Source organism: Callorhinus ursinus, unplaced genomic scaffold (genome assembly GCF_003265705.2).
Source record: "Callorhinus ursinus isolate GAN/ISIS: 27379988/994484 unplaced genomic scaffold, GSC_fseal_2.0 scaffold58, whole genome shotgun sequence".
NCBI classification, from domain to species: domain Eukaryota; kingdom Metazoa; phylum Chordata; class Mammalia; order Carnivora; family Otariidae; genus Callorhinus; species Callorhinus ursinus.
Window position 1 is genome coordinate 9,144,468 of NW_027397120.1, and position 24,215 is coordinate 9,168,682.

A 24,215-nucleotide genomic window follows, 5' to 3' on the forward strand; every position below is an offset into this window, starting at 1 on the left:
AGTGGCTAGAGAAAACCACTTCCTATAAGATAAGTAAGCATAAGGAGGATATAGTGACCCAATACTGTTAAAACCATCATCTCTTGACAAAAACATAATCTGTTGAAATGCAGACAATAATGAGATGGATGGAATATTCCTATACAAGTAGGTCCTTGAGCAAATTGGTTGTTTCAGCATGGAATATTCAAATAAGAACTTTAAGGGACAGGAAGAATTTAAAGTGGGTCATCTGGAAAGAAAAAATTCTTTGGAATAAAATACATGTACCAAATAAGTCAGAAGAAAACGGACCCAGTGTCACTTTTGTTTTCTCTCTGTGTCTATCCAATATTTAGCCTAGTTCTCAGCAACTTCTAGGGCTCAGTAAATATTTACTGAGTTGAACTCAGCTGGAATGAAATAAGCGGACTAGAACTAACTTAGCATCTGCAGGTGCGTTCTTGGATAACAACCCTCTGACGTCATCTTGAAAGAGATTGTAATTTTCATGAAATCTTACATGAGAAGAAAACAACGACCTCAAAATGGACAAGAGACCAAGCACTTAAGATAGAATACTGCGGGTCCCATAGATCTGGTTTACAGATAGCCTCTACATTTTCATAAAATGCTGATAATTTCGATGCCTCTCGCCTCAGAGACAAGCCCGTCACGCAAGTGTTTTCCTTCTAGAGGATGAGGTCCGACCTCCGCCCTGCGCCCTCCCAGCACCCTTACACCGGCTAAGGAGACCTCGGGACCGGAGGCGGGAGGACCGGGGAGGTCTCCCCACGTGACACGGAATCATCGCCCTCTTCTAAGGTCCAGTCATCTTTTCCGACGTTTTACACGGAACGAGCGGCTGCGATCAAACATTGCAAAACCCTGCGATTGGCATGACACTCGCGCTGCTATTCTCTGGGTGCCGCGCCCTCCCAACCCGCGCGCGGCGGCAAGTGTTAGGGCACGGAAGCCGGTGGGCACGCAGGCCCCGCGCCGCGGTTCCTTTCAGCGCGACTGGCCACGTGCTTGCCCGTGACCCCTCCATTCAGCCACACACAATGCAAACTATAAACTATAAACAACAATCAAAAAGTGCGCGGTGCGCGGGAGCGCCTTTGCCGCGCGCCTAGTCTCCAGACTCGAATCCCTCCTCAGCCGAAGTGCCGCCTCTCCGCACCCAGTTCCCGCGCGGCGGGGGACGGAAAACTGTGCCACCCGCTCGGGAAGTGTACGCGGCTGCAAGCCTGTCGCGCCAGGCTGGGGGATGAGCAAAGCCGGCTCTGCACCTGGTTCAGGCAGCGCCATCCCACCTGACCTTCGCCCTTGGAAGGAGGCGCGTGGCACAGGCTGGACCACGTCGCACGGCGCCCTGCTGCGGCTAAGCCCGAGGCGCTCCCAGTGCTGGGAAGATGCTCGTTCGGGGAAGGCAGCGCTTCAGCAGTGAGGCTCCCAGCCTTTGTCCCTCTCAGCGCGGGCTCGGGAGATGGATTCCTGCCCAGGTGCGCCTCAGCCAGCGCCAGGTCTATGGGCACCGGGGAGCGGAAAGGGGTGCAGCTCTAGCCCACGTGCCGCCTCGACGGCGCCAAGGTCCCCATCTTTAACCCCTGACCCCAGTCCCACCCTCCACGTGGGGCGAGCAATACCTCTACTGCCTGCCGCACGCCTCCACCGAAAATCGAGAAAAGCCGCGCGTTAGCACGCACGCTGAGCAATCAATCTCAACAAAGTTAGCAACGATGCTTAAAATGTTTTATTTTTTTTTCCTCTTTAAAAATATTTACAGATCTGAAATCTCCTCCTACCCATCCTCGGAACGAGGAAAACGAAGAGGCGTTGAGATAACTGTGCAAACACCTCGCTGGCTTTGGCCGGCTGTGTGTGCATGTACATACATACAGGTGTATATATGGGGAGAGGGGTGTACCTGGTTCTGTTGGTGTTTTTCTGATTTTTCCCCCCTACCAATCAATGTAGATCTGGCCGAAACTCCCATTCCCACCACCACCCGAGAACATCCCCTCCACAATGGTTTTCAAAGCGTATTGGTTTGTTTGGGGTAGAAAGCAGGCGATCTGGCTTGAGAAATGCCGATAAATACCCGAAACAATCAAAACAAAAAGTAGGGCAGAGGCCATAAATAAGAGATAATGAATACACATGGTGTATTTCTTAATATTTCTGGCAACACACCGCCCCGCTCCGGAGCCCCGGGAGGGGGCAGCTGGAGGCGACCGGGAGAGCGCGGCGCGGGCCGGCGGCCGCTCAGTAGTCGAGCTTGTTGTAGAGGTTGTAGAGAGGTAAGGCCGAGAGGTTGCTGCCGGGGTAGTAGAGCGGCGCGGGGAAGGCGAGCGAGCGCGGCACCGGCACGCGCAGCAGCGAGCTGTCCCGGAACACCAGCGGCATTCCCACCAGAGTCTGCGCCGAGGCGTGCGCCATGTTGGCCGCCTCCAGCTCCGCCGAGAGCTGCCGCTTCCACTTGTTGCGGCGGTTCTGGAACCAAGTCTTGACCTGGGTCTCGGTGAGCTGCAGGCTGGAGGCGAGGCAGGCGCGCTCCGAGCTGCTCAGGTAGCGCTTCATGTCGAAGGTGGACTCGAGCTGGTACACCTGGCTGCGCGAGAAGACCGTGCGCGTCTTCTTTTTGGCGGCGCCCGCCTGCCGCTCGGCGCCGCCGTCCCGCGGCCGCTCTGGCCCTGGCGACGGCGAGCCCGCGGGCAGGAGCCTCTCTTTCTCTTCCTTAAAGTCCGGGTGCGAAGGAGAGAGGAAAGGCGTGCGCTCCGAGCTCGCCGGCCCCGCGCCTCCGCTGCCCTTGGGGGTACCTGGGGAGGGAGAACAGACAGGAAGGCATGGAGTTGGGGAGCCTCCGAACCCCCCAGCCCTGGCCAAGACGAGGTGGGGGGATGGCAGGCGGCTGCAGCCTTGGTCCCAACCCCTTCCTCTTCTCCCTTTCGCTGGAACCCAAAGCCCAGCACCCTAGCCTTGAAAAAGCAACGGGACCCAGCTATTTCGAGAGTATGGGGTCTCTGTGCCCCCAGCTTCGGTGAAAGGACATGTGGCAACGGGGAGCAAGTCTGGACGGGGGGGACATTAGCATCATTTTAAAAGGTGATTTTGCCTTGTAATAACTGAGCTGGAAGAGTTCCCCGAGCTTTATAGTGTGGCATCATTTCACAGGCCGTTTGTTCGGAAATCACGCTAAGGACTAACGCGGGGCTCCCCTTCGTCAGTGTTGTAAAGAGGAACCATCTCTGAAAGGCACCATTGTCAATCATCTTGGAGTGGTAATCAGGCCGGGGGGCGGGGGGGAGCGGGGAGAGGGAGAGAGAGGAGAAAAAAGAAGCTGGAAGAGATTGCAGTAGAGACAGACGGACCGCTGGGACCCGACTTCTAGACCTCTTGTTCGGAAAGTATCCCACCGATGTACAAAGGGGATATTGAGGGCACAGCCGTGTGTGCGGCCCGCCCTGGACCAGCCCGCTGTGGTATATTCTCCTTCCAACCCAACCTTCTCCAAGACGGTTCCCGTCACCTCCCTAGCCCCCTCCGGGAGGAGGAGACAACAACGCGCGCGTGTCCCCTCCCCTCCTCCCTGGACCCCGGGCGGCCGGGGCTCTGGCCAGAGGGGGCCTGGACCCCGGCACAGCTTCCCTCCCCTAGAGCTTGCTCGCGGCCGACCCGGCGGCGTGCGATCCTTACCCAGGCAAGGAAAGGGGATGGGGGGGTGATGCTTGGGGCCCGGCTCCTTGGGGCCGTGCGGGTCTGGGCAGAAGCAGGCAGGTGCCTTCCAGCCGTCGTCCGGCTCCTCCTCCTCCGAGGACACGGACAGGCTGCGCTTCCTGGCGGGCCAGCCCGCGGGCTCCCGTGGCACCTCCGAGGGGCCCCCGCCCAGGATGGACTGAATGGTGAAGCTGGAGACGCCGCCGGCCGCCGGACACCCCTTGCCTGCATCTTCCTTGCTGCCCATCCTGGGTTCATAAGAAATCGGAGGAAACCAAGAACTCCCTTTAGAGACGATCTGGGTGGAAGGTGGTGCAGGCAGGCAGGCGGGGGGAGGGGCGGGGAGGGGAGCCAGGGGGAGGGGGCGGCGAAGCTGGTGAGGCGTCCCCTCTGCGCGGGGGACACGCGGGCACGGGATGGCTGCACGGGGATCCCTGCCTGCCCGGCTCTGGGCGCGCCCGCCCAGCCCCGCCGCGAATGCCCCTTCCTTGCCCGCCAGCTCGCGGGGTCTCCAGCGGCGCGGAGGTGGCGCGGCCTCATTTGCATAGAGGTTACCCGGACGCGGCCAATCGCAGCGCCGCCGAGCGGCCCCGGAAATTTTCAAAAAGCCCAGGCCAGGCACGCAGCCACTGTGCGCCCCGGAGCGCACCGAGAACCCGGCGGGCATCTGCTGTGTCCAACCAGGGAGAGCAGGGCCGAAAGCAGCATAGATTCCAGCCCACGTTCCTAGCCTCTGTATCGACTCCCACCAGTGGGACTCCGGCCCCCTCGAGGGGCACGGGCAGTGCGGGGCTCCGAGCTGGAGTGGCCCGACGCCTCCGTCGGAGGAGCTCAAACAGGCTGCTCGAGGACCCTCCCCTAGCCTCCCACCCCTTCTCCTCGGGGCTGGCGGGCAGAACTGGCACCCCGCAGACCGCTGCGTCCGGCAAGGGAGGGAAGGGGTTCAGGAGCATGCGCCTCCGAACTGATGCCATTCCTGGGAGCTTAACTGGGAGGCCCGGGAGCAGACGACTTCTGCCCATCCCCTCCTACAGAGCTCACCCCTGTCACAGGCCCAACGGGCCTGCATAATCCCTGGGGTAGGAGAGACCTAGATCTTGTTGCAAGAGATCCTGGTTCAAGTCCCAGCACCACCATTTACAGGCTGCGTGAACTAGGACAAGTCCAGTTCCAGTTAGAACCTCCCTGCTCTCACAGGTGAAATGAACTTCTCATTAGCATCCTCCCCCTTTCTCCTGTTTTGAGGATGGCATTAGGTAGGAATGGGAAAGGCGCTGAAAACCCAGAAGAACTAGGAGCTCATAGTACCTACTCTGTAAACTTTTGCTTAATAGCTCACCGTCAACCGCCCACCCTGTTTCACAGGTGATTTCCGGTTTTTGGCAAATACTGCAGGCCATGGAATTGCTGCAGAAATAGAAGCGCTTTGATGCTGGGAAGAAGAGGAGGTGAGAACAGGTTTTGGTTTTAGAATTAGGCAAAGTCGATTCAAATCTCATCTGGGTGGCCTTGGACATGATACTAAAACTTTCTGAGCATCGGTTTCCTCCTTTCCTAAAATTAGAGGAAGAAATGCCTACCTCGAAGAAGTTAGGTTAGGTCAAAGTGGCCAACTCCGGGCCCGGGTTAAGTGTTTAATAAACCGTGGTTCGTTCCCTCCTTGCGGCCGCCTCTAAGCCCTGGCTCTCCCCCCCTTTAATTCCCAGATCGGCTGTTAGTGGATCTAGAAGCAGCCTGGTGCCGGCAAAACGGTACCGGGGCACAGTTGTCTACACAACATGGAGGAAACGAAGACGAGGTAAGGCCCCAAGGCGCTCAGGCAACGCCGCCACCCCCCCCACCCCCCGCCCCGCCGCTGCGGCCTCGAGAATGCTGGACCAAGAGCTCTTGGGAGCCCCCTGCTCCTAGGATATTCCCCCAAAAGCAACCAAGGTGATAGGAGACTCTGGAATCAGTCCCCACAAATGTCCAGACGCTGCACCATGACGGTGCAGTTCCCTCCTCGCCCGCGCCGCGCCGGGTTATTGAGTAAAGCGCTTATAATATCATTAGCTGCGGTGAGTTACCGACTGCAACCCTACCCGTGGCAGAACCTCTCGCTACTTAACTCCTCGAAGGGCTCGTTAATGGGCTAATTGATTAGGAGTCGGCGGCGCAGCCGAGCAGGGGCAGGCGAGGGGGTGGAGGCTAGGGGCTGTGCGCCACGGCCCGGGAGGCCCGCGAGGGGCAGGTGCCGGCCTCCGTCACCGCATTAACCTCTTCAGGGCTCTGCGGCGGGGTCGAGACACATTACAAATGGTCAGCTTTAATCATGGTGTCAGCTCATTAACCCGGAAGGACCCGGCGCTGAAATACAATTTGTGCGTCCTCTGCGCGGCCGCGGCGCAGGCTCGGGGGCCACGTCGCAGCCTGTCCCGCGCGCTCCCGCTTGGTTGGGGGATAGAGGGGAGGTTCCTGGAAAGACACAGCCGACTCTCTCACCCTCCTGCAGCCTCTCCGCCTGCCTCAAGCACCCTGAGTGGGCTCTGTCTCACGGCCCGGGCCGAGGCTACCCCAAGGAAATGGGCCAACCCGGAGAGTAGGAGCCCGCCACCCTCTGGGGAAGAAAGCCGAGTTGGGGGTGGGCATTGGCTGGACCCTTCCTAATTAGGAAATACTCGGTGCCGGCAACCTGGAACACGCCGGAGCATCCCATCTCTCTTCACTTTAATCCTCATGGCAAACCTGTGGTGCAGATCTTTACCCCCATTGTACAGGCCGGAAACTGAGGCCCGGTGGAGAAAAGTGACCATCCCGAGCAGAGTAAGCAAGATTGAAGCTCAAAGTTGTTCCACTGCCAATACCAGGCCCTTGGGAGGGGGCGAGGGCTGGAGCAGGCTTCGGCACGGAGTTTGGGAAATTGCTGCGGGGAAGACTGTGAGGACTTCAGCAATCTCGCGACCGCCGGGGCAGATGTATGGGTGGGGCCAAGGATCCACGGGGTTGGCCTCCCCTAGGAGGGGACCATGCGAGGTGGGAGCCAGACCTCTGGAGTGGGCCTCAGAGAAGCAGTTCCAAGGCCAGGAGCAGCGAGGGACTGCGAGTGGGGAGGGGAGTGTGGCGGGGGCGGGGGGTGCTGAGGTTTGAGGACTGGTTTGAGTTCTCAAAACTAGGAAACCACGCAGCCCCGCGACCCCACAACCTTGCCCCATTCCTCACCCACCCCAGGCTAGTTTGGGAAGTCAAAAGGAGCCATCTGGCCTTCCTCGTACTCCGTTTGCTCGCTCATTCCTCTCGCGTTGATCGTCTGGACTACAAAGAGGGGCGCTACACTTGAGTCCTGCATAGCCTCCACACCCCGCACATCTTCAGACGCGCACGCATTAAGCCGCATGCACGCACTTGCATAAACGCTTACGCATTCGCACGCATTGAGTCAGCAAACGTTCGCTGAGCTCCGACTAGTGCGCGCGCACACACACACCCACACTCACTCACACTCTACACTGAGCCAGGGAAGTGATGGTGGGCGCAGGCCGGAGGCGGGGAGGCCATGGCAGAGACCGAGCAAGACTCCTGGCTCGGCAACCCGAAGGACTCTCCTCTGGGCTCTCCTCCGCAATTCTCAACTTGTCGCCGGCAGGGTCTCCTGCCCCTCGGGCCTTGATAGCAGTCACACCGCAGGGGCCCGAAGGCCAAGACTCAATCTTCCCGTCACCCCTTTGGGGCATCCGGGGGTCCCCGAGACCTCACCCGGAGCGCAAGGCCCAGACGCCCTCTCCTGGGCCCAGCACAGCTTTAAAACACACTCCCAGGAACCGTCAGCTCTAGGAACCACCACCCACAGACACCCCGTCTCTCTGTCCTCCAGTGTGGCAATCTTTCAACTCTGTACCACCTCCCTCCCCACCCTCCTAGTCTAGGGATAGCTCCGCCCCTCCCTACACCATTCAGATTAACAGCAGATACTCGGGTGTGTGGCCCCTCCTCATTTTGGGGATCGCCCCCTCCCTAGGAATTAGACACAACCGGGTTCCAAGGAATGATAAACTTTCTGAGACTGAAAGGACGCTTAAAGTTTAGGTCTCGAGAGTATGCAGCTGCTCAATATTAAAGCGGCCCAGAGCAAACTTGCCGAGGAGCCTAATAAAAATTGATCCTCTCTGCTCTGCAGCAGTTGGGAAATAGGCTGGCTGAGCCGGGTAATAGTGGAAGAAGGCCCCCTCCGAAATGACAGATGAAGTCATAAACAAGTTTGATCTTGGAATCAAGCTTCGATAAATATTAAACACAGTCTGCCCCCCCCACCTTTACGGGAGTGGATTATGATATATGGCGCGTCCAAACTTTAAAATAAGGAAATACCAGAGAAAATGATCTCAATAAATTTTCTAAGTATAAACGTTGATTATGTTTCGATTTTCATTCAAGGACCTCTGCTGTTCGTTCTTTGGTGCAAATGACATCTCGCAATAGGCTTTTGGGGAAAAGGGCTCCCTATTTGAAAAAGAGAGCCCCAGAGGTGTACAATTTATGTAATCTGCGGCTGGAAAATGAATTGTGTAATTTATTGGAAAACAGAAAGTCATGAAGATTGGATCAGCATAGCCGAGTCCCGACACCCCCCCCCCACATCCATCAAGTTCCAATTAACAGCCTAACCAGAGAGCTTTAATGGGTTTCCAATCTAGTGGCCTGATAGACTCATCAATTCCTCTGGGAGAAATTAAGAAAATCGACCGCCCCTTGGCGACGCAGTGTCATTCCTTTCTGCAACTATATGTCAAATTAAAAACACAATTAAAATTTAAACTGTTTCAATCAAAGGGTGCCCTGCAACCTATGTTTCACTTAATAGAACTTTGATGAAAATCTGATGCGTGCACTCCATCACCAAGGGGGGTGAGGGCCGCGAAGGAGCTCAGGAGAGAAGGGGATTCTTTCTATTTCTTTAAGACATTAGCGCTTGGGTGAGGCACACCAGGTGACTCCACCTCGCCTCTCCCGACTAAGTGATGGGCGCAACGCGCTCTCCTTGGCGCTCGTTCGCTCGCTCTACACCTCTACCCCAGCTTTTTTTCCTCTCCTTCCACCGCAACCAGAAGGAATCCTTTTGGAATCCCAGCGACCCAGATTTGGGGCCTTTTCTCCCCGCAGGTGCATCGCCCGGAGCAGCAGCCGAGAAAGGGATCTGGGCGAGTACAACCAGTGTGCACTGCCTGGGAACTCTCCAAGGAGGCACGCAGCCTCCAGTCATCCCTTGCCTCGGGTCTCTGAAACTGCCCGACGCTCGAATAAAGGTCTACGGGACCCTAGAGGCAGAATGCTGGGAAGAAATCCCAGGCGATTAAGTGGATCCCAGAGAGGGCTAAGGCTGCGCTGCAGTGAGACCCTATTCCCCCGAAGCTGCCGCTCCCCACCCGAGGAGCCTTTAGGGTACTTCCACAGGAGCGGGGCACGCCCGGGGACAAGTGCACCCAAATCTCAACTCAAGATCCAGTCCGAGCACCAGTCAGGGCTCCAAAGTACCTCTGGCCTAGTTATCTTTGCGGCCTTTTCCTCTCTTTCGCCATCCCTCCTCAACGCCTCCCCCCGAGTTGTTTAGAGATCAAAGGGTCAACATCCGCCCAGCACACCTCGACTGGGCGCACGTGCACACACAGGCGTGCATACTTCCAGAAGCTTACGCAGGGACACACGGACCACTGGCACCCCGAAGCCGGAGAGAGCCCGCAGTCAGGGCGAGGTGGTGGGCAGAGAGTGGGCGGGAAGCCTGGAGGAGGAGCCTGGCGGATTTTCTCCGCGGGGCCACGTGTACGCGCCCTGGCAGGAGTAGTAGTCCCCTGAGCTTGCCCAGCCGTGCTTCGGATCCTAAGAGGGCGTTTCTGTGGTGCTCATGGTTCTTGCACCCTGTCTCTGTCTTGGCGACCCAGGGGAGAGTTCTTTTCCTAGCTGCTTTGCGGAGTCTGGTTTTAGATCGCTAAAGGGGAGAGGCCCCCTGGATGGGTCGCCGGGCCGCCGGGCCTGGACAACCGCGAGAGGTGGGGCAAAATGGAGTCTTGGAGGCGGGCAGTTAAGTCTGCACCCCACAGGGCCCCTCGAGGGAAACTGAGGTGTCCCACGCGCACACTGGGGAGCGTGGCCCGGCCCAGGAAGCCCCACAACGCGGGGCCTAGACAAAGCTCCCAAAGGCCAAAGGCTGCTCAGCCCTCTGGGCCCCATTGCTCGTCCCCCCACCCCCATCGCCCAGACCCTAGCTGGCCCAGCGTGCGCCCGCCTGCAGAAGAGAAAGCAAATCTCACCGACCTTGCCATCTCCTCTTTTTCCCAGCTCTACCTCGAGCGCGCTCTGGGAGCGAGGAGCGCGCTCTGGGGTTCTCTCCGCGAGGCCTCAGGCTCTGGCTGCCAACAGGACGTCCTGGCTCAGAATGAGCGCCCAGTGCCGGGGAGGGGGGGGCAGTTTATATCTGTCTTGCTGTTGTTTGATGTACACATACCCACTCTATTTACTATCAAATAAAAGAAATACATCTGTGTTGCCAACAGAAACAGCTCGCGCGCTGACTCCGAAGTCTCCCAGGCCCCGGAGGCGATCCAGGGCGCTCAGAGTGGCAGAGACCCACATTGTGGGGACCTGGGCTCTGAGTTAGGTCCCGGCCTATGGGAGTATGGAAGTCCACGGTGGGGTGTTGACAGGCTCCACTAGTTTGTCGCAGGTGGGAGAGAAGGAATGCACGAGGCATTCCTGTTGGACTGATTTCAGGCTCAGTCCGTTCCATGGGATTCTACCCAGCTTGCCTTAGCCTGGGGCCGTCAGAGAAAACCAGCTGCCCAGGGTCACCTCAAAGTGTGCCTGATTTTGTGTGTTAACGATAGCTGTGATGCTAAACACATATGTGGCCAGGTGTACTGTGGGCCCCTGGGCATGGGTCTGTTAAGGTCTGTCTAAAGTGTGTATGTGTGTGTGTGTGTGCGTGCACGCGCTGTGTGGTGAGTGTTTATGTCACACGTGAGTGGACCCTATGTGTGGTTTGCTGGTGTGTCTATTTGGATGATGCAGAAAGGATTTAGCCAGAAAGACCTGTCATTTGCACTAACTTGAAGATTAATAGGGGGTGCAGATAGGGAAGATCTGAAGTTAAGGTAGGTGGAAAGAAAGCTAGGTTCTATGATGGGAGGGAAAGGAAGGTGAATGTATAAAATCTGGGGTGTTGGTCCACTGTCCTAGGGTAGGGGACAGGGGCTGACATCCCACAATGGAATGTCCTGGAGGAATTGCATAGAGGCACCCTCACCCGTTCAGATAGCCAGCCCCCTCTGCTGCATAGTTCCAACAGCCCCTGGCAATCCCTGTGGAGGTGGGGGTGGGGAAGGGCGTTCTTTGTAGGGGAAGATCACCCCAACCAGCTCTTGGGATGTGACAGTCCCACTGAGAGGTTTCTTGGGCTGTCCTGACACCAAGACCTCAGAAAGCCCTGCAGTAGAGCCTAGGATGCTTCCTTGTGAGCAGTGATGCTTGGTGCTCCCACACTCAGGCTCAATTCTTTCTCTTGCATTGTGAGAAATACTACCACCCCGACCAGACACGAGGGAAGCGGAAGTTTCCCGCCTGGGCCAGCTTCTAGGCTCACACAGCCGCCAGTCCCTGGAGGCCTGGCGCCACCCTTCTCCCCTAGGGCAGGCACCGTGGCTCCATGGAGAAGCTTGCCCGTGCAGGGCAGTGGAGCTCCCCAATAGGAGGGAAAGGGAGACCTCGGGGAGCAGGACAAAGAATAAACTGTGTGTGGGGGGAACCAGTTATTTCTTGACTTTGTATAGACTGGGTCAGTCAAGAACCGTTTTCTAGAATCCAAACACAAATAAAGAAGTATTTTCTTGGCGTTTGATAGCATCATGTTCTGGCTGTAAAATCTAAGGACATGTTTGCTATTGCAACATTATTTTTAATGAGCTGTTATTGGCCTGTCCCACAGTTAGTATTGCCAACAGTAAAAGGCATCACTATGTTTGCAGGTAACACAAGGAACAACATATTTTGACCCCGAATTTCTGTTTATTTTTCATTTACGACACATGCCCTCGTTTTTATTCCAAACCACAGGGAAATAAAGGGAGATCTATCTTCACTGAGGTTCAGGTTAAAATTGTGCCATAAATACGCATGCCAGTTTATTTGGGGGCAGTTTGCCATCAATAGAAAACGATATTCAACATTTCAGCCATAGTAGACTCAACTGTGTCGATTGGGTTTAGGGAACCTAGCAAAGCACTGAGAGAGAGAGAGTGGGAGCGCGTGCAGGCGCTCCCCAGCGGACAGGCCGGGCGGTGTGCTCTTCGGAATCTTCACGGTCTAAAGGTTCTTCATCTCCCCCTTCTGGCTCCCCAGCTTCGAACTTGCCCTGCCAGGAGTTGGGCATACAGACCCCATGCTCTAAGGCAGGCAGCTGGGCGGTTGGCAAGGAGCGCCCAAGCACCCGCTTCCACCTGCCAACTCGCGCTTCCCAGCGGCTCCCAGCGCCCCACGCCTCCTCCGCAGGCTGCCCACCAAGTGCATGGGAACCTCCACTGCTGCGCTTCCAGGCATGGGCCAGACAGGGACAGCAGACCAGAGAGGCCGCCCTGGAGGTGGTGGGTACCGGTGGACAGAAAAGGGCCTGGCCCGGAGGAGACAACATCCTCTCAGTGGCCGCTGCCACAGTCAGGTGGTCTCTGTTCCCTGGCACTCGACACACCAGGACCGTGCCCCAACCTGAGCCACCCCGAGAGCCACAGTTCCTCAAAACCTTCCCGGTCTGGGAGCTGGTTGGCCTCCCTGGGTCTGCCCTCTCTCGATCTGGCTTCTCCCAGCGACACTCTGTGACCTGCCTCTGGCCACGGCTAAATGCTGAGTTCACTCCCTTTCTGCCCCCGACCCTAGATGCCACGGAGCCCAGCACACTCCAGGCCCGCTGACGAGCGCCCCGAAATGTCCTGCCCAGAAGCTCGCGGCTCTTGAGGGAACCGTGGCCTGGGAACGGAATGCGAGGCTGCAGCACTACGTTCGGAAATTTATCTGCCATCTCTCAGCTCCCGGCTGCCGCTTTGCTCAATTTCTCAAACTAGATAAGCTTAGGTTCTCGCCCCTTCTGCCCCCTTCTCCCCTGAGCGCAGGGCTTTGCAAGCTGCAAAAGACACTGGGGAGAGAACAGCCCTGGTCGCGAACAAAGCTGCCTCTGTCTCTGCGGCCTCCTGGATTATGGGGATGTGCGTCCAGGTCAGACTCGGCGAGCGAGCGCAGAGGAGGCCAGAGACCAAGGCGGAAAAGTGTTTCAGAGACACCTGCTCTGCGGAAAATCATCCGAAGTTACACACTCTGGCCACACAAAAGGCTTCACTTTTCTTTTCTTTTTAATTAATTCAATTTCACGACAACATTAAATGTAACAATATTTTGTGGGCTTTTTTCTTTTTCTTAAAAAGGGACTGAACCCGGGCAGTGACGAGGGAGATGGGGGGTGGGGAGAACGACAAGCTATCGCAGAACAACAGGTGTAGCCGACAGAAAGAAAACAGATTGGGTGGCAGAGCAAGGAGCCCTGTGGAGTTGAGGGTGAACTTTACAAGAAATCTGTACATATATCAAATAAGTTAAAATTCTCCTAAATTGATTGTCCTTCACTTAAAGCGCTCTTTCTTTCCTCCCCCCCTTCCCTCTTCTTAATTTTCTCCTCCCAAACGAATGACCAGGATTACACAGTGAAAACGTCTGCTTCTCTCCGTGGAGAAAGAGGCAGGGCTCTCAGGAAATTTTGTACAATATTGCACAGGTCAAAAGTACAACAGTGACTGCAGAACAAAAAGGGGGAGAGGCTAAAAAACCGATTTTTTTTTAATATTGAAATCACTCTCTCAAAACAGGGAACAAAGCAATAATAGTAATAATAATAATTTACCAACAAATGAAATCCCCAAAATAAATGCTACTAATAAATAAGACCACTCACACCGGGCCAGATGTGGAGTTGTTTCAATAATCAGAAGTCTAATTTGGGGCTGTCTTGTCTTTTCCTTTTAAACACTTAGAGAATTCTTCAGTCACAAAGCAGGACAGATGAAGAGGTCAGCCGCGACACACCTCTGCGGAAAAAGCGGCCTGAGTCGGGGTTCCTACCAGAGTCTTCTCAGATTCTGAAAATTGGGGAAGATAACTAGGGCTGGAGAGGGAGAACCACACTTAGAAATCCAGGAATAAAAGTAGGATAATGTGAATTATCTCCTTCACTCTCTCTCTCTGGACTTCTGAAAATAGTTCTATAGAAAATGAATAAACCAGAGGGGTTTAGGTTTTTGCGGCTTATTTCTTTCCTATAAAAATAAAACCAAAAAGCCACAGCGCAAAGCAAATTTGGGGGGAGGGAGGGAAGAGTTGCACCTTTTACAAAAGCTTTCAGACGAAGTATTTGACCCGGGAATTTTGTCTTTTCCCTGCTCTTTCTTAAGAGAACCAAAACCAAAAGTAAGAGGGGAAGCGCCTCAAATCCGTTAGGGGTGAATTGCACGAAAATGCGTTGCAAATACTTACAAAACGCTACCGATTGGGGGAGGGGAGGCCGGGGCGGCGCGCCGAAGCCCCGGTTCCCGAAGGCCGCTGGACGTCTTGGCGCCCTCGGCCCGGCCCAGTCTCCTCCGGGATCTGGGAAGGCGGCCGGGCGCTCCCTCCCCTTCCCCTGTCGGGCCTCAGACCGGCCGTAGCAGCGGCACAGAAGAGACCACCGGGTGCGAGTAGTAAACGGGGTGCGGGAAGGTGAGCAGCGGCTGGCTGACAGGCACCGGGGCCCCCGCGGCCGCGGCCGCGGCGCCCTCGGCCGCCGAGTTCTCGTGGTAGAGGATGGGCACCCGCACGATGCGCTGCGCCGCGGCGTGACTCAGGTTGGCCGCCTCCAGCTCGGCCGCCAGCTGCCGCTTCCACTTGTTGCGGCGGTTCTGGAACCAGATCTTGACCTGCGTCTCGGTGAGGTGCAGCGACGCGGCCAGGCCGGCGCGCTCCGAGCTGCTCAGGTAGCGCTTCATGTCGAAAGTGGACTCGAGCTGGAAGACCTGGCTGCGCGAGAAGACCGTGCGCGTCTTCTTTTTGCGGCACGCGGGCTTCTTCTCCGGGCTTTCGGCGCCCTTCTTCCAGTCCTCGGCGCCCGGCGTCGCCGCCGCCGCCCCCACGCTCGCCCCGGCTGCTCCCGCCGCTGCCTCGCCCTCCTTCTTGCCTTCCTCCGAGTCGCTCTCCTCCAAAATGATCTCGTCCGGGCTCTTGGAGTCCAGCTCTTTGTGGTCGGGGTCGGCTTTGAGCAGTGGCTCGGGGGAGTCGCGATCGGTTCCCGAGGCGGGGGAGGAGTCTCGCAGGAGCGCCTTCTCCGAAGCTGGGGAGAGACAGACAGACGGACGCACACACACGCACACGGACACAGCCTTCAGCGAGGCCTGGCGCCTGGGGGCCGAAGGCTCGATCCACACTGGCCTCTGGGCCCCAGGCCTCGAGGCCTCAGCGTTCCCACGGGCCTCCTTCCTGGCTGGGCCAGGGTGGGGACTCCGCGTCCGGGGATCCCCTTCCTCCCGAGGGCAGGCGAGAGACCCGGACGGTGGCAGAGCGGCCACTTCCTTTCTTTCCCTCAGATCTCCCGCCAGGGGCCCACGGAGAGATTCGCCTCTGGTCTGGGCCTACCGGGTCGCTGCCTCCATCCAGGCCCGGTCCCCGGTCCCAGCCGGCCGAAGCCTCCCCACTCATACCCCAGGCCACTTTTCCCGGGAAGCGCCGCGCCCCGGGCTCCAATCCCACCTCCTTTTCTCACCAAGTGGGATTGGATTCCTGGGCAGCGCAACCGAGCGCGCGGGCAGTAGATACAAGCCAGGGGCCGGAGGAAGTTGGCCAAACAGCGGGTTGGAGGGCGCGAGGGTCTCAGGGTTGAGATGGGAGGCGGCGCGGGACGGGCACAGTACTGGCGCGCGGGGAGGACAACGAAAGTTCAAAGAGAGGTCGGTACCTTCAGGTCGCGAGAGGTGGCCGCCGGCGGGGGTCAGGGTGTAGGGGTACCACCAGGCCGGGGAGCGCTCCAGGTAGTGCGCGGGCAGGGCAAACCTCTGCGCCGGGATCTCAAAGCGGGGGAAAGCCAGGTCGCCCACCTGCGAGAGCGCGAAGCCCGCGGCGCCCTCCAGAGCCCCCTTGGCCGCAGCGGCTGCGGCAGCGGCGGCGGCTGCGGCGGCGGAGGCCGGCGCGAAGAGCGTCCGTGGGGGCGGCTGCGGCTTAGGGGTCGGCCGGTGGTGGTCTCCGTTGAGCAGGTTCTTGATGGAGAACGGGGACTCCTTGGGCGCGGGAGGTGGGGGCGGCGGCGGCGGGGGCTGCGCGCTAGCGGTGCCAGGGGCGTCCGGCCCGGGCTCCGGCATGGTCCCCTCTCCTCCGGGTCCCGGGGAGGGAGGGATCGGGACAGGCGGGCGGCCGGGCGAGCAGGCGGGCGGCCGGAAATCAGACCATAAACGGAACTCAACTACGGGGCGCAAAGTCGGGGGCCGCCCCGGGCGCAAATCCAGCCGCGCGAGGGCGGGGTGAGGACCCGGCCGGGGTGGGCTCGCATGTGGGAGGGGTGCTGAGGGGCGGGGAGCGGCCCAGCCGCGGCACAGAGGGAGCGAGGCGGCTCGGCGGCGGCTGCAGCTCCCGGGGAGGAGGCGGCAGGAGCAGTCCCCGGCTTGGGGCTGCGTCAATCCGGCGCCGGATGCTAATGATGAAATCAAAATGTCATCCAAGTTAAATGCGGGGAGTATACGGCGATTGGGCGCGTACAATGGCAAATGGGATTAGGCAGGCGAAGGCGCAGCCGAGCCCGGGCCCCGCAGCCGCCTCCGCCACCGCCCCCTCCTCGCCTTCGCTCGGATTTTGGCGCTTTGGCTTCGGGCTATAAGAGCCTGCCTGTTATTGGCTTTATATAGTCCAATTAGGCAGCAAATGAGGACAAGCCTATTAGCACAAAAGGATATTGGCTCCCGGTAAAGAGGCACTCGGAGTGCTCCGGCGAGCGCAGGAGGCGAGCGAGGGACGCAGAGCCGGCGGCGCCCCCGGCCGGAGCGCACTGACAGCCAAGGCGCCGGGAGCCCGCGCCTTCCTCTCCCCCCTGCAGTTCGGGGACCCGCTTCCAGCCGCCAGGCCTGCGGGAGGGGGAAGGGGCGGGCCTGGCCCGCCCGGGTCACCTCGGGGTTATCCGCGCTCGCAGCTGCCGATCCTCCGCCCCCAGGGGCTTGACAGGGTCCCGCCGCCCCCACGCTGCTGGAGAGCCACGCAGCCCGAGCCCAGGAGGCAGGCAGGACGCAAACTCCCGCCCGCGGCGAAGTCAGCACTTTCCTACCCTTTGGGGTCCGGCGGCCTCAGCATGTTCCCCAAAGCCTGCTAAGGGCGCGGGCCACGAAGAGGGGGATTTGGGTTCCCGTCTAATCGATAGGAAGGGACTCGGGGTGTAAGTCCTTGCACTGCGTCAGCGGGCTCAGAATCAGCGTGGCCTTGGCCTTTGGCCCTGGGAAACCGAAGAGTGAGTCTTTCCTCTGGAGCAGGAGTGGGTGTGGGTCTCGGCGCACCCGCGTGTGCGCGCAAAACGGGCTAACGCCCGCGCATCATTTGCTGGGGCTGCTAAGGCAGCAGTGTCGCGGCACCGACGGCTACGTTCAGAAGGGTGCTCTTCTTCTCGGGCCGGCTCGCGGCCCCGAAGACAGCGAAGACAGCGCTTTCTCCTGGGAAGTCTCTCCTGCCAGCGTTTGGAGCTGCCTAAAGCTTTAAGAGGGGCAAGGAGAACCGAAGGCACAGCGGCGGGACTTTCCTCGGCGGTGGCCCGTGGCAGCGGCGCGGCAGCGTGTCCCCCAGGGCCGCCAAGTCCCTAGAGAACCCTGCTGGGCCTCTGAGGGACAGCTGGGCGGAAGGTCACTCTACTCTCTCGGCTTTAAAAAACAACTCCCCAGGTTGCACAAGAAGCCCATAAGGCAGACATTTAAGACTCTAGATTTAAGCATCAAATAAAGTAGGATTGCTTGTGGGGTCCCTTCCCGAGAGACAGCTCCCTGGTCAGAGAAAGGCGGCAAAGTGGCCATCACTCTCTCCACCCATTGTGAACTTCCATACACCCAAGATCTTTTCATGGCCCCCTCGCTTCTCCATTGACTTTTTCCCCCCGGTTAGATCCATCCCTCCGCTAAGTCAAGGCCGTCCTGCGTTGGCAGGTGCAACCGCTTCGGTTCCCCAGTAGAGAAGTGGGTATGTATTATTTTCTGATCCTGGTCTTCAGACTGTCCCCCCCCCAAATCTCGATGGGCGCATTTAATGCTTCTTTCAGCCAACATTCATCTACAGTAGTGAACCCTATTTTTGCTTTGGGAACCTGGAAGCATTGTAAGTGGTGCTTCCATAAATAATCATTATTTTCATTATTATTACTCCCTTGAGTTTGTACAGAGCTTTAATGGAATGCAAAACGCCAAAGCGTCCGAAATCTGAGTTTGAAATCAATCACCGCCCCGAGACTCAAGCAGGGTGGGTCTCACACTCGGGTTTTATAGGTGGAACAGGTGTCCCGGAGAGGAGACTGGGCCAAGGTCACCCAATCGGTGCTGGACACCCAGAAGTCATTTTCTCCTCCGTTCAGAAATAGCTCGATGCGCGCCGGTCTACGCAGGTTGGGTGGGCTCGGCCGGGACCCGCCTGCCACGCGGCGGAGGCTGTGAGAGAGAGGCCCCTGCGTGTGTTCGCGCGTGCTGTGGGAGCTCTCCTATCCCGAGCGGACGCGTGCAAAGCTGGCTAAAGTTCTGACTCGTGGACACCGCCTTTAAACTGAGACAAGCCGAAAAGCTGCTCATTTCCCGGGGAAAAGCAGCAGCCGGCAGACGTCGCTGCAAAGTTCTGACTGGGGAAGTGGGTTTTTGGCTGATCCGCAAATTGAGGACTAGACCCAGATGGCAAAGGGTTCAGGCTGGCAGGAGCAGAGTCCCGGACAGGCGCCCCCGCCCCCTGTGGCGCCGCTACCCGAACCTTACTCTCTCTTGTCTTCCCAAGTTCTCCCGGTGTCTCCCCTCCCAGGGGGCGCGCAGGTGCGCTGGTGTGCGTGGTGTGTGTGTGTGTGTGTGTGTGTGTGTGTGTGTGTGTGCGCGCGCGCGTGTGTGTGCGTGTTGACCAGAAAGAGGAGTTTCTCGGGTGTCAGCACCCTCGGCCCATACCCTGAGTTTCAGGGATGCTGGGCTTCCTGCACAGAGTAAATCTTTCCTTTCCGCTGCCAGAAAGCTCGTGGATGTGGGGCCACTGGCGCGGACACAGCCCTTTACTCGCCCTCTGGCGAGGGGTGTGGCTTCTGCTTACTCACGCCCAGGACTCCATTCCACGGCAGGCAAACAGCGCCCTCTATGGGACATCCTCTAAACCAAACCTGCGGGCTCGGCGGGAGAAACCACAGTCCCCACGAAAAGCATTTAAAAGCCATTGCTGTTTTACCCTTCCGGGCCAGGCTAGAGAACAAAAGCATTTTTTTCTCTGGGTTCCTGAAGAAGCAGAGAGTGAAGTGCATTGCAGATCACTGCTGATCTTTACCTGGCCACCATAAGAAGGGGTCTCACCTGCCTCGCACCCTCCTCTCCTCTTTTCCTGCCCCTGTTTTAGGGCCCATTTTCTGTTCCTGCTACTAACTGATCCCTGAGGTGCCCATCCTGACTGCAGGCTCGATGGGAGACCCTGGAAGGGCCAGTGGTGCTCAGTAAGCACTTGTGTTCATGTCTGAATGCCTGAGTGAATGAGAGAATGAATGACTGAGTGAATTCACAGTTCCCATTTCAGAGGATTTGTCCAGTTGATTAGGGTTCTTCAGATAGCCTGATCCTATCCAATAGCATTTTTCAAAAAATTTAATGAGAACCCGAGGTCCTTTGATAACACGTTTTACAAAATCTAAAGGAGCCCCAGGGATGGGACTACTGGAGGGGACATTCACAGTCTGATCCTGGGTAGATGGGCTGTTTAGAATGGGGTCTCTGCAGCACAAGGGCAGAGGGGGCCTGGAGAATGCTAGTAATTAGCACCCAACTTTTACAAAAGAGAATGAGGCCTGGCAAAGGAGTGTTTAAAATGGTGTTCTCACCTGCCTTCCTGTCCATCCCCCCTCCCATAACCACCGCACACACAAAATAGCTATACATATGCACACTTACAAGTCAGTAAGTAGTGAGCTCTCCAGGGGAGGGGAGCAATTCCATGTTCTTCAGAACTTTACCTGCTTTCCTCCACAGGGTCCTCCTTGGATGTGCAGCTTCCTGGGGTACCTGCTTACCCATGGAGTGGGGAGGATCTGCTCAGACTTTTAGCCAAGGGTGCCAAGCTCCCAGGCATGGAGGCTCCCCACACAGCAGGCACAGGCCCTGACGGCCACACTTTATCACTTAACTCTTCTCACCAAGCAGGTCCTTGATTTGCAGGCAGAATGGATAAAAGCCTGGAGTTACCATCTTGGGGAAACTGTGCCCCAGCCTGCATGTGTTTTGGCCCTCTTTACTGGAAAGTTCTCTCATCTGTTCCAGGGCTGCCAGGAATGCTGCCAGAGACCCCTCCCTTTGGCTAACGATTGTGACTCTGAGATGGGTCACATCTGAATCCTGAGTCAAGCATAATTTCCTTAAAGTGACTGAATGTCTAGTCCTTTCCCAAGAGTTAAGGGTGAAAATTACAGGGACGTAATATCAGCTAACAGTCATTGAGTCCCCACTATATGGCTGGCAGGCACTATAACCTGGGGACGTGGGTGCTTTATTATTCCTCTTTGACAGATAAGGAAACCGAGACACAGAGTGTATGACAAAGGCAAGGTAGAGAGAGTCCTAAAGGATACTGAGCCTCGGGGCGTCGTTATAAGGACAACGCAGGCATACAGCAAAGGCTATGTAAGCGATGGTCGATGGTATCCTTTACTCAGTTTTTAGGATGAGCCCAGAATGGGCCAGAAATCCATTCTTACGGGGTTTCTCCAAGAAAGCTAGAAGTCTTACAAGGGAGAGATACCCGCAGGAATTGATGCCTTGCCTAAAGGGGGCCTTACTCTGCTATCAAGGAGCAAGCTAGTTCTCCCATCCCTGACCCCCTTTCTCTTCTTAAAAAAGACTTTCTCATCATCACAGGGTCCTGGGATCGAGCCCCACATTGGGCTCCCTGCTCAGCAGGGAGTCTGCTTCTCCCTCTGCTTCTCCCCCTACCCCCCCCACTTGTGCTCACTCTCTCTCTCAAATAAATTAATAAAATCTTAAAAAAAAAAAAAAAAGCCTTTCTCCCCAACCAATAATTTCTCACATGTTCTCATTAGGGGAAAACAAATGCTTTTTTGTGTGGGTGTGTGTCTGCATTTTGCTCTACCATATCCTACTATTTGTAAGTGTCTGGATATTTTGTGGGCTCCAGCTAATAATTTGCTATGATCTTTGACAAGACTCTGAACTTCTCTGCGTCCCAGCCTCTCTATCTGAAAAGCAACGGGGTGCACCAAAATGACTCTATTAGGAAAACAAGGCGGGGCACCCCTTGTGTCTTAGAAGAAGATACTCGTTGTAGAAAAGGCTTCACAAGCTATCAGACCCCACCCTTGGGTCTTCCCCACTCCCGGATCTGGCCCTCTGAGAACACTCAGGCTCTCCACACCTCTGCTCGGGGGGTGTGTGTGGGGGGGAGGCTGCCATCCCTGACGTTGCATAAGGCCCCACTGTGGACACAGCCACTGTTACTTGGTTTCTCCCACATTGCTGAGACAGGCTGGGATTTCCAAAGCAAGTCTCGATAGATACTAAGAATACCACCATAATGTATCCAGTCAATGTTTGTTGAGTACCTAATACGAGCCAGACTCTGTTGTAGGCGCTTGAGATGCCCCGGTGAACAAAACAAAGCTCCCTGCCCTTGCGGAGCTTACATTCTAGTAGGGGGAGTAAGTAAATCATAATATGTTAGAGGATGGGGGCGCCTGGGTGGCTCAGTTGGTTAAGCGACTGCCTTCGGCTCAGGTCATGATCCTGGAGTCCCGGGATCGAGTCCCACATCGGGCTCCCTGCTCAGCGGGAAGTCTGCTTCTCCCTCTGACCCTTTCCCCTCTCATGCTCTCCCTCTGCCCTCCCCCCAAAGTCAACTTTTTTTGTGTGCAAAGAAATGCGCACATTCTAAGAATATGGTTAGATGAACTTTGACAAACAAATTCAGTCTGGTGGTATGGTGTGGTCAGGGGAGGCTTCCTGGAGGAGGTGTTTGGCTACAGTCTGTGTTATCAGGTAGAGAAGAGACAAGGACAAAGAGGCAGAGGACACAGTCAGGACATGGCCACAGAGGTTGGAAAAGGGCTTTGCGTGCTGGGCAGGGAGCACAGAAGGCTGGAGGGGCAGGCTGACACGTGACCAGGGAAGCTGTTTCCCTTTCATGGGCCCTTGACTTCCTGTGTCAAAATCAACAAGACTCTACCAAACCCAGTGAATCACATGGTGATAGTGAGTCGGGGGCTCAGGATTCTGCCGTTTCTGTTCGCTGGGGTAGGCAGACTTCTCTAATGATCTGTGTTTTCATTTCCTAGGGCTGCTCTAACAGAGGGCCACAAACTAGGGGCGCTCCAGAAATGTATTCTTTCACAATTCTGGAGCCTATAAATCTGAAATCGGGGAGTTGGCAGAACCATGCTACCTGTGAGGTTCTAGAGAAGAATCTGTTCTGGGGAGGAAGGCCTCTCTCCTAGCGCCTGGTCGCATCAGGCGGTCCTTGTTTTTCCTTCGTCTGTGGCTTTATCGCTCTGATTTTTGCCTCTGTTTTTACATGGCCATCTTCCCCCTCCGTGTGTCCCTGTGTCTTTTTACATGGTCTTCTAGGACACCAGTCCGTGGATTTAGGGCCCACTCTAACCCAATATCATCTAATTTAACTTGACTTATATCTTACACCTGCTGAGCCCTTATTTCCAAATAAGGTCACATTCACAAGTACTGGGAGTTAGGACTCCAACATATCTTTTTGGGGGACACCACAGCCCCCAGTGATCCCTGCCTCCTAGCATTCACGACCTTGTGTGATGCCCTCTCCTTGAGTGTGGGCTGGGCCTAGTAACTTGATTCTAACCAAGGGAGGATGGCGAAGATGAAAAATGTCACCTCCATGAATAGGTTACCTCTGTCTTGTCAACTAACTGAACCTATTGCCTTCTCAGCTTACATGCTTTGACGAACGAAGGGCAGACTCTTGAAGAGGTAGGCAATGGGGAGCCATGGAAGGATTTTCAACAGGAAGCAGGAGGATATGATCAGGTTTAAGTTCTGGAAAGGTCACTTGAATAAGTTGAAGGATTTGTCAGAGGAGGAAGGGAGAGAAAGCTGGGAAGTCCCGGATCAAGGTACCAGCGGATTTGGGGTCTGGTGAGAGCCCTCTTCTTTGTTGGCAGAAGGCACATTCTTGCTGTGCCCTCACATGGCAGACAGAGGACTCATGGCCATTATGAGGCTTCATTCAATTACCTCCCCACAGACCCATCTCCAAATACAATCACGCTGGGGATTAGGGCCTTAACACGTGAATTTGGGGTCGGGGGGAGGATACAACTCAGTCCATAGCAACGAGAAAGCGAGGATCCAGATAGGGTCAGAGCTGAGGCACCACAGAGATCCTGGTGCTCCCAGATCTCTCCAGATCACCCTGGCCAGGCCTCAGATGTGCTGCATTCTGAAAAGCACTTTCTCACCCGGCCTCCCACATCTTCTTCGTGACTCTGTGGTCAAGGGTAGTTATTACTCCCTCCGGGAAATCAAAACCAAAATACCAAGTCTCAGGAGAGTTGACAACTTGCCTTCCTCTTCCTCATCTGCTTTGCTGAGCCTTTACCCTTTCTGACAACTTGGTGCAAATCTGTTCATTAGAAGTCAGTACCAGGCCCTCAGCTGCTGAGAGTCATGTCAGATTGAGCTGAGGTCTTCATGCAGGGCTCGGAGGTTTTCCATGCCGTCATAAAAGAAAGTTCTCTCCTCGCGTTGTAATTATAATAGGCCCGAGAGGGAATGGGAATTCAGCTGGGAACTGGGGAGCAGCATGGAACGAGCGGTTTAGAATCTAAAGCAAGGCAGACCTTCCTTTTATCCCAGCCTGGCTCCTTCTGGGCTGCACAGATTTCGGCAAGCTGTCTGCTTCCCTGTCACTTTGGTCTCCTCATCTGGATGATGGCCATGACAGTGCCCACTTCTTGGACAGCTGTGGGGCTGGGAGGAAGTCTTGAGTGAGGAGTGCTCGGCGTGGGATCAGGCTTGTCCCTGCTCAGTAAATGGTAGCTGCTCAGATGTTGGGGGTGTGGATGGAGGTAACAGATGTATTAGTCCCTGCAGGATGCTACAATAAAAATACCATAAACTAGAGATGCTCAGACAGCAAATATTTGTCTCTCACAGTTCCGGAGGCTGGAAGTTTGAGATCAGGGTGTCAGCCTGGCCGGGTTCTAGTGAGACCCTGTTACTGGTTTACAGACAGCTCTGTCCCTGTTGTATCCTCAC

The 24,215-nt window shown here is 56.4% G+C and overlaps 2 protein-coding genes across 4 annotated transcripts; both read right to left on the minus strand.

Annotated features, from left to right (window-relative positions):
- Positions 1-1,726: 1,726 nt before the first annotated feature.
- Positions 1,727-20,231, minus strand: HMX2 (H6 family homeobox 2). 2 transcript variants are annotated; one of them, XM_073884670.1, is made up of 3 exons: positions 19,937-20,231; positions 3,679-3,947; positions 1,727-2,801 (listed from the first exon to the last, which is right to left on the minus strand). In XM_073884670.1, exons 2-3 carry the CDS (start codon positions 3,944-3,946, stop codon positions 2,248-2,250), a joined length of 822 nt encoding a protein of 273 aa, XP_073740771.1. In that variant the 5' UTR covers position 3,947; positions 19,937-20,231; the 3' UTR covers positions 1,727-2,247. The 2 variants fall into 2 exon arrangements, with proteins under 2 accessions (XP_073740771.1, XP_025736032.1); XM_025880247.2 differs by lacking the exon at positions 19,937-20,231 and adding an exon at positions 6,902-7,045.
- Positions 13,089-16,088, minus strand: HMX3 (H6 family homeobox 3). 2 transcript variants are annotated; one of them, XR_012375863.1, is made up of 3 exons: positions 15,689-16,088; positions 14,239-15,067; positions 13,089-13,844 (listed from the first exon to the last, which is right to left on the minus strand). XR_012375863.1 is itself a non-coding variant. In XM_025880246.2 (2 exons), the coding sequence occupies exons 1-2, from the start codon at positions 16,086-16,088 to the stop codon at positions 14,394-14,396; spliced, it is 1,074 nt and encodes a 357-aa protein (XP_025736031.2). In that variant the 3' UTR covers positions 13,089-14,393. The 2 variants fall into 2 exon arrangements, 1 of the variants encoding a protein (XP_025736031.2); XM_025880246.2 differs by having other exon boundaries at positions 13,089-15,067.
- Positions 20,232-24,215: the final 3,984 nt, after the last annotated feature.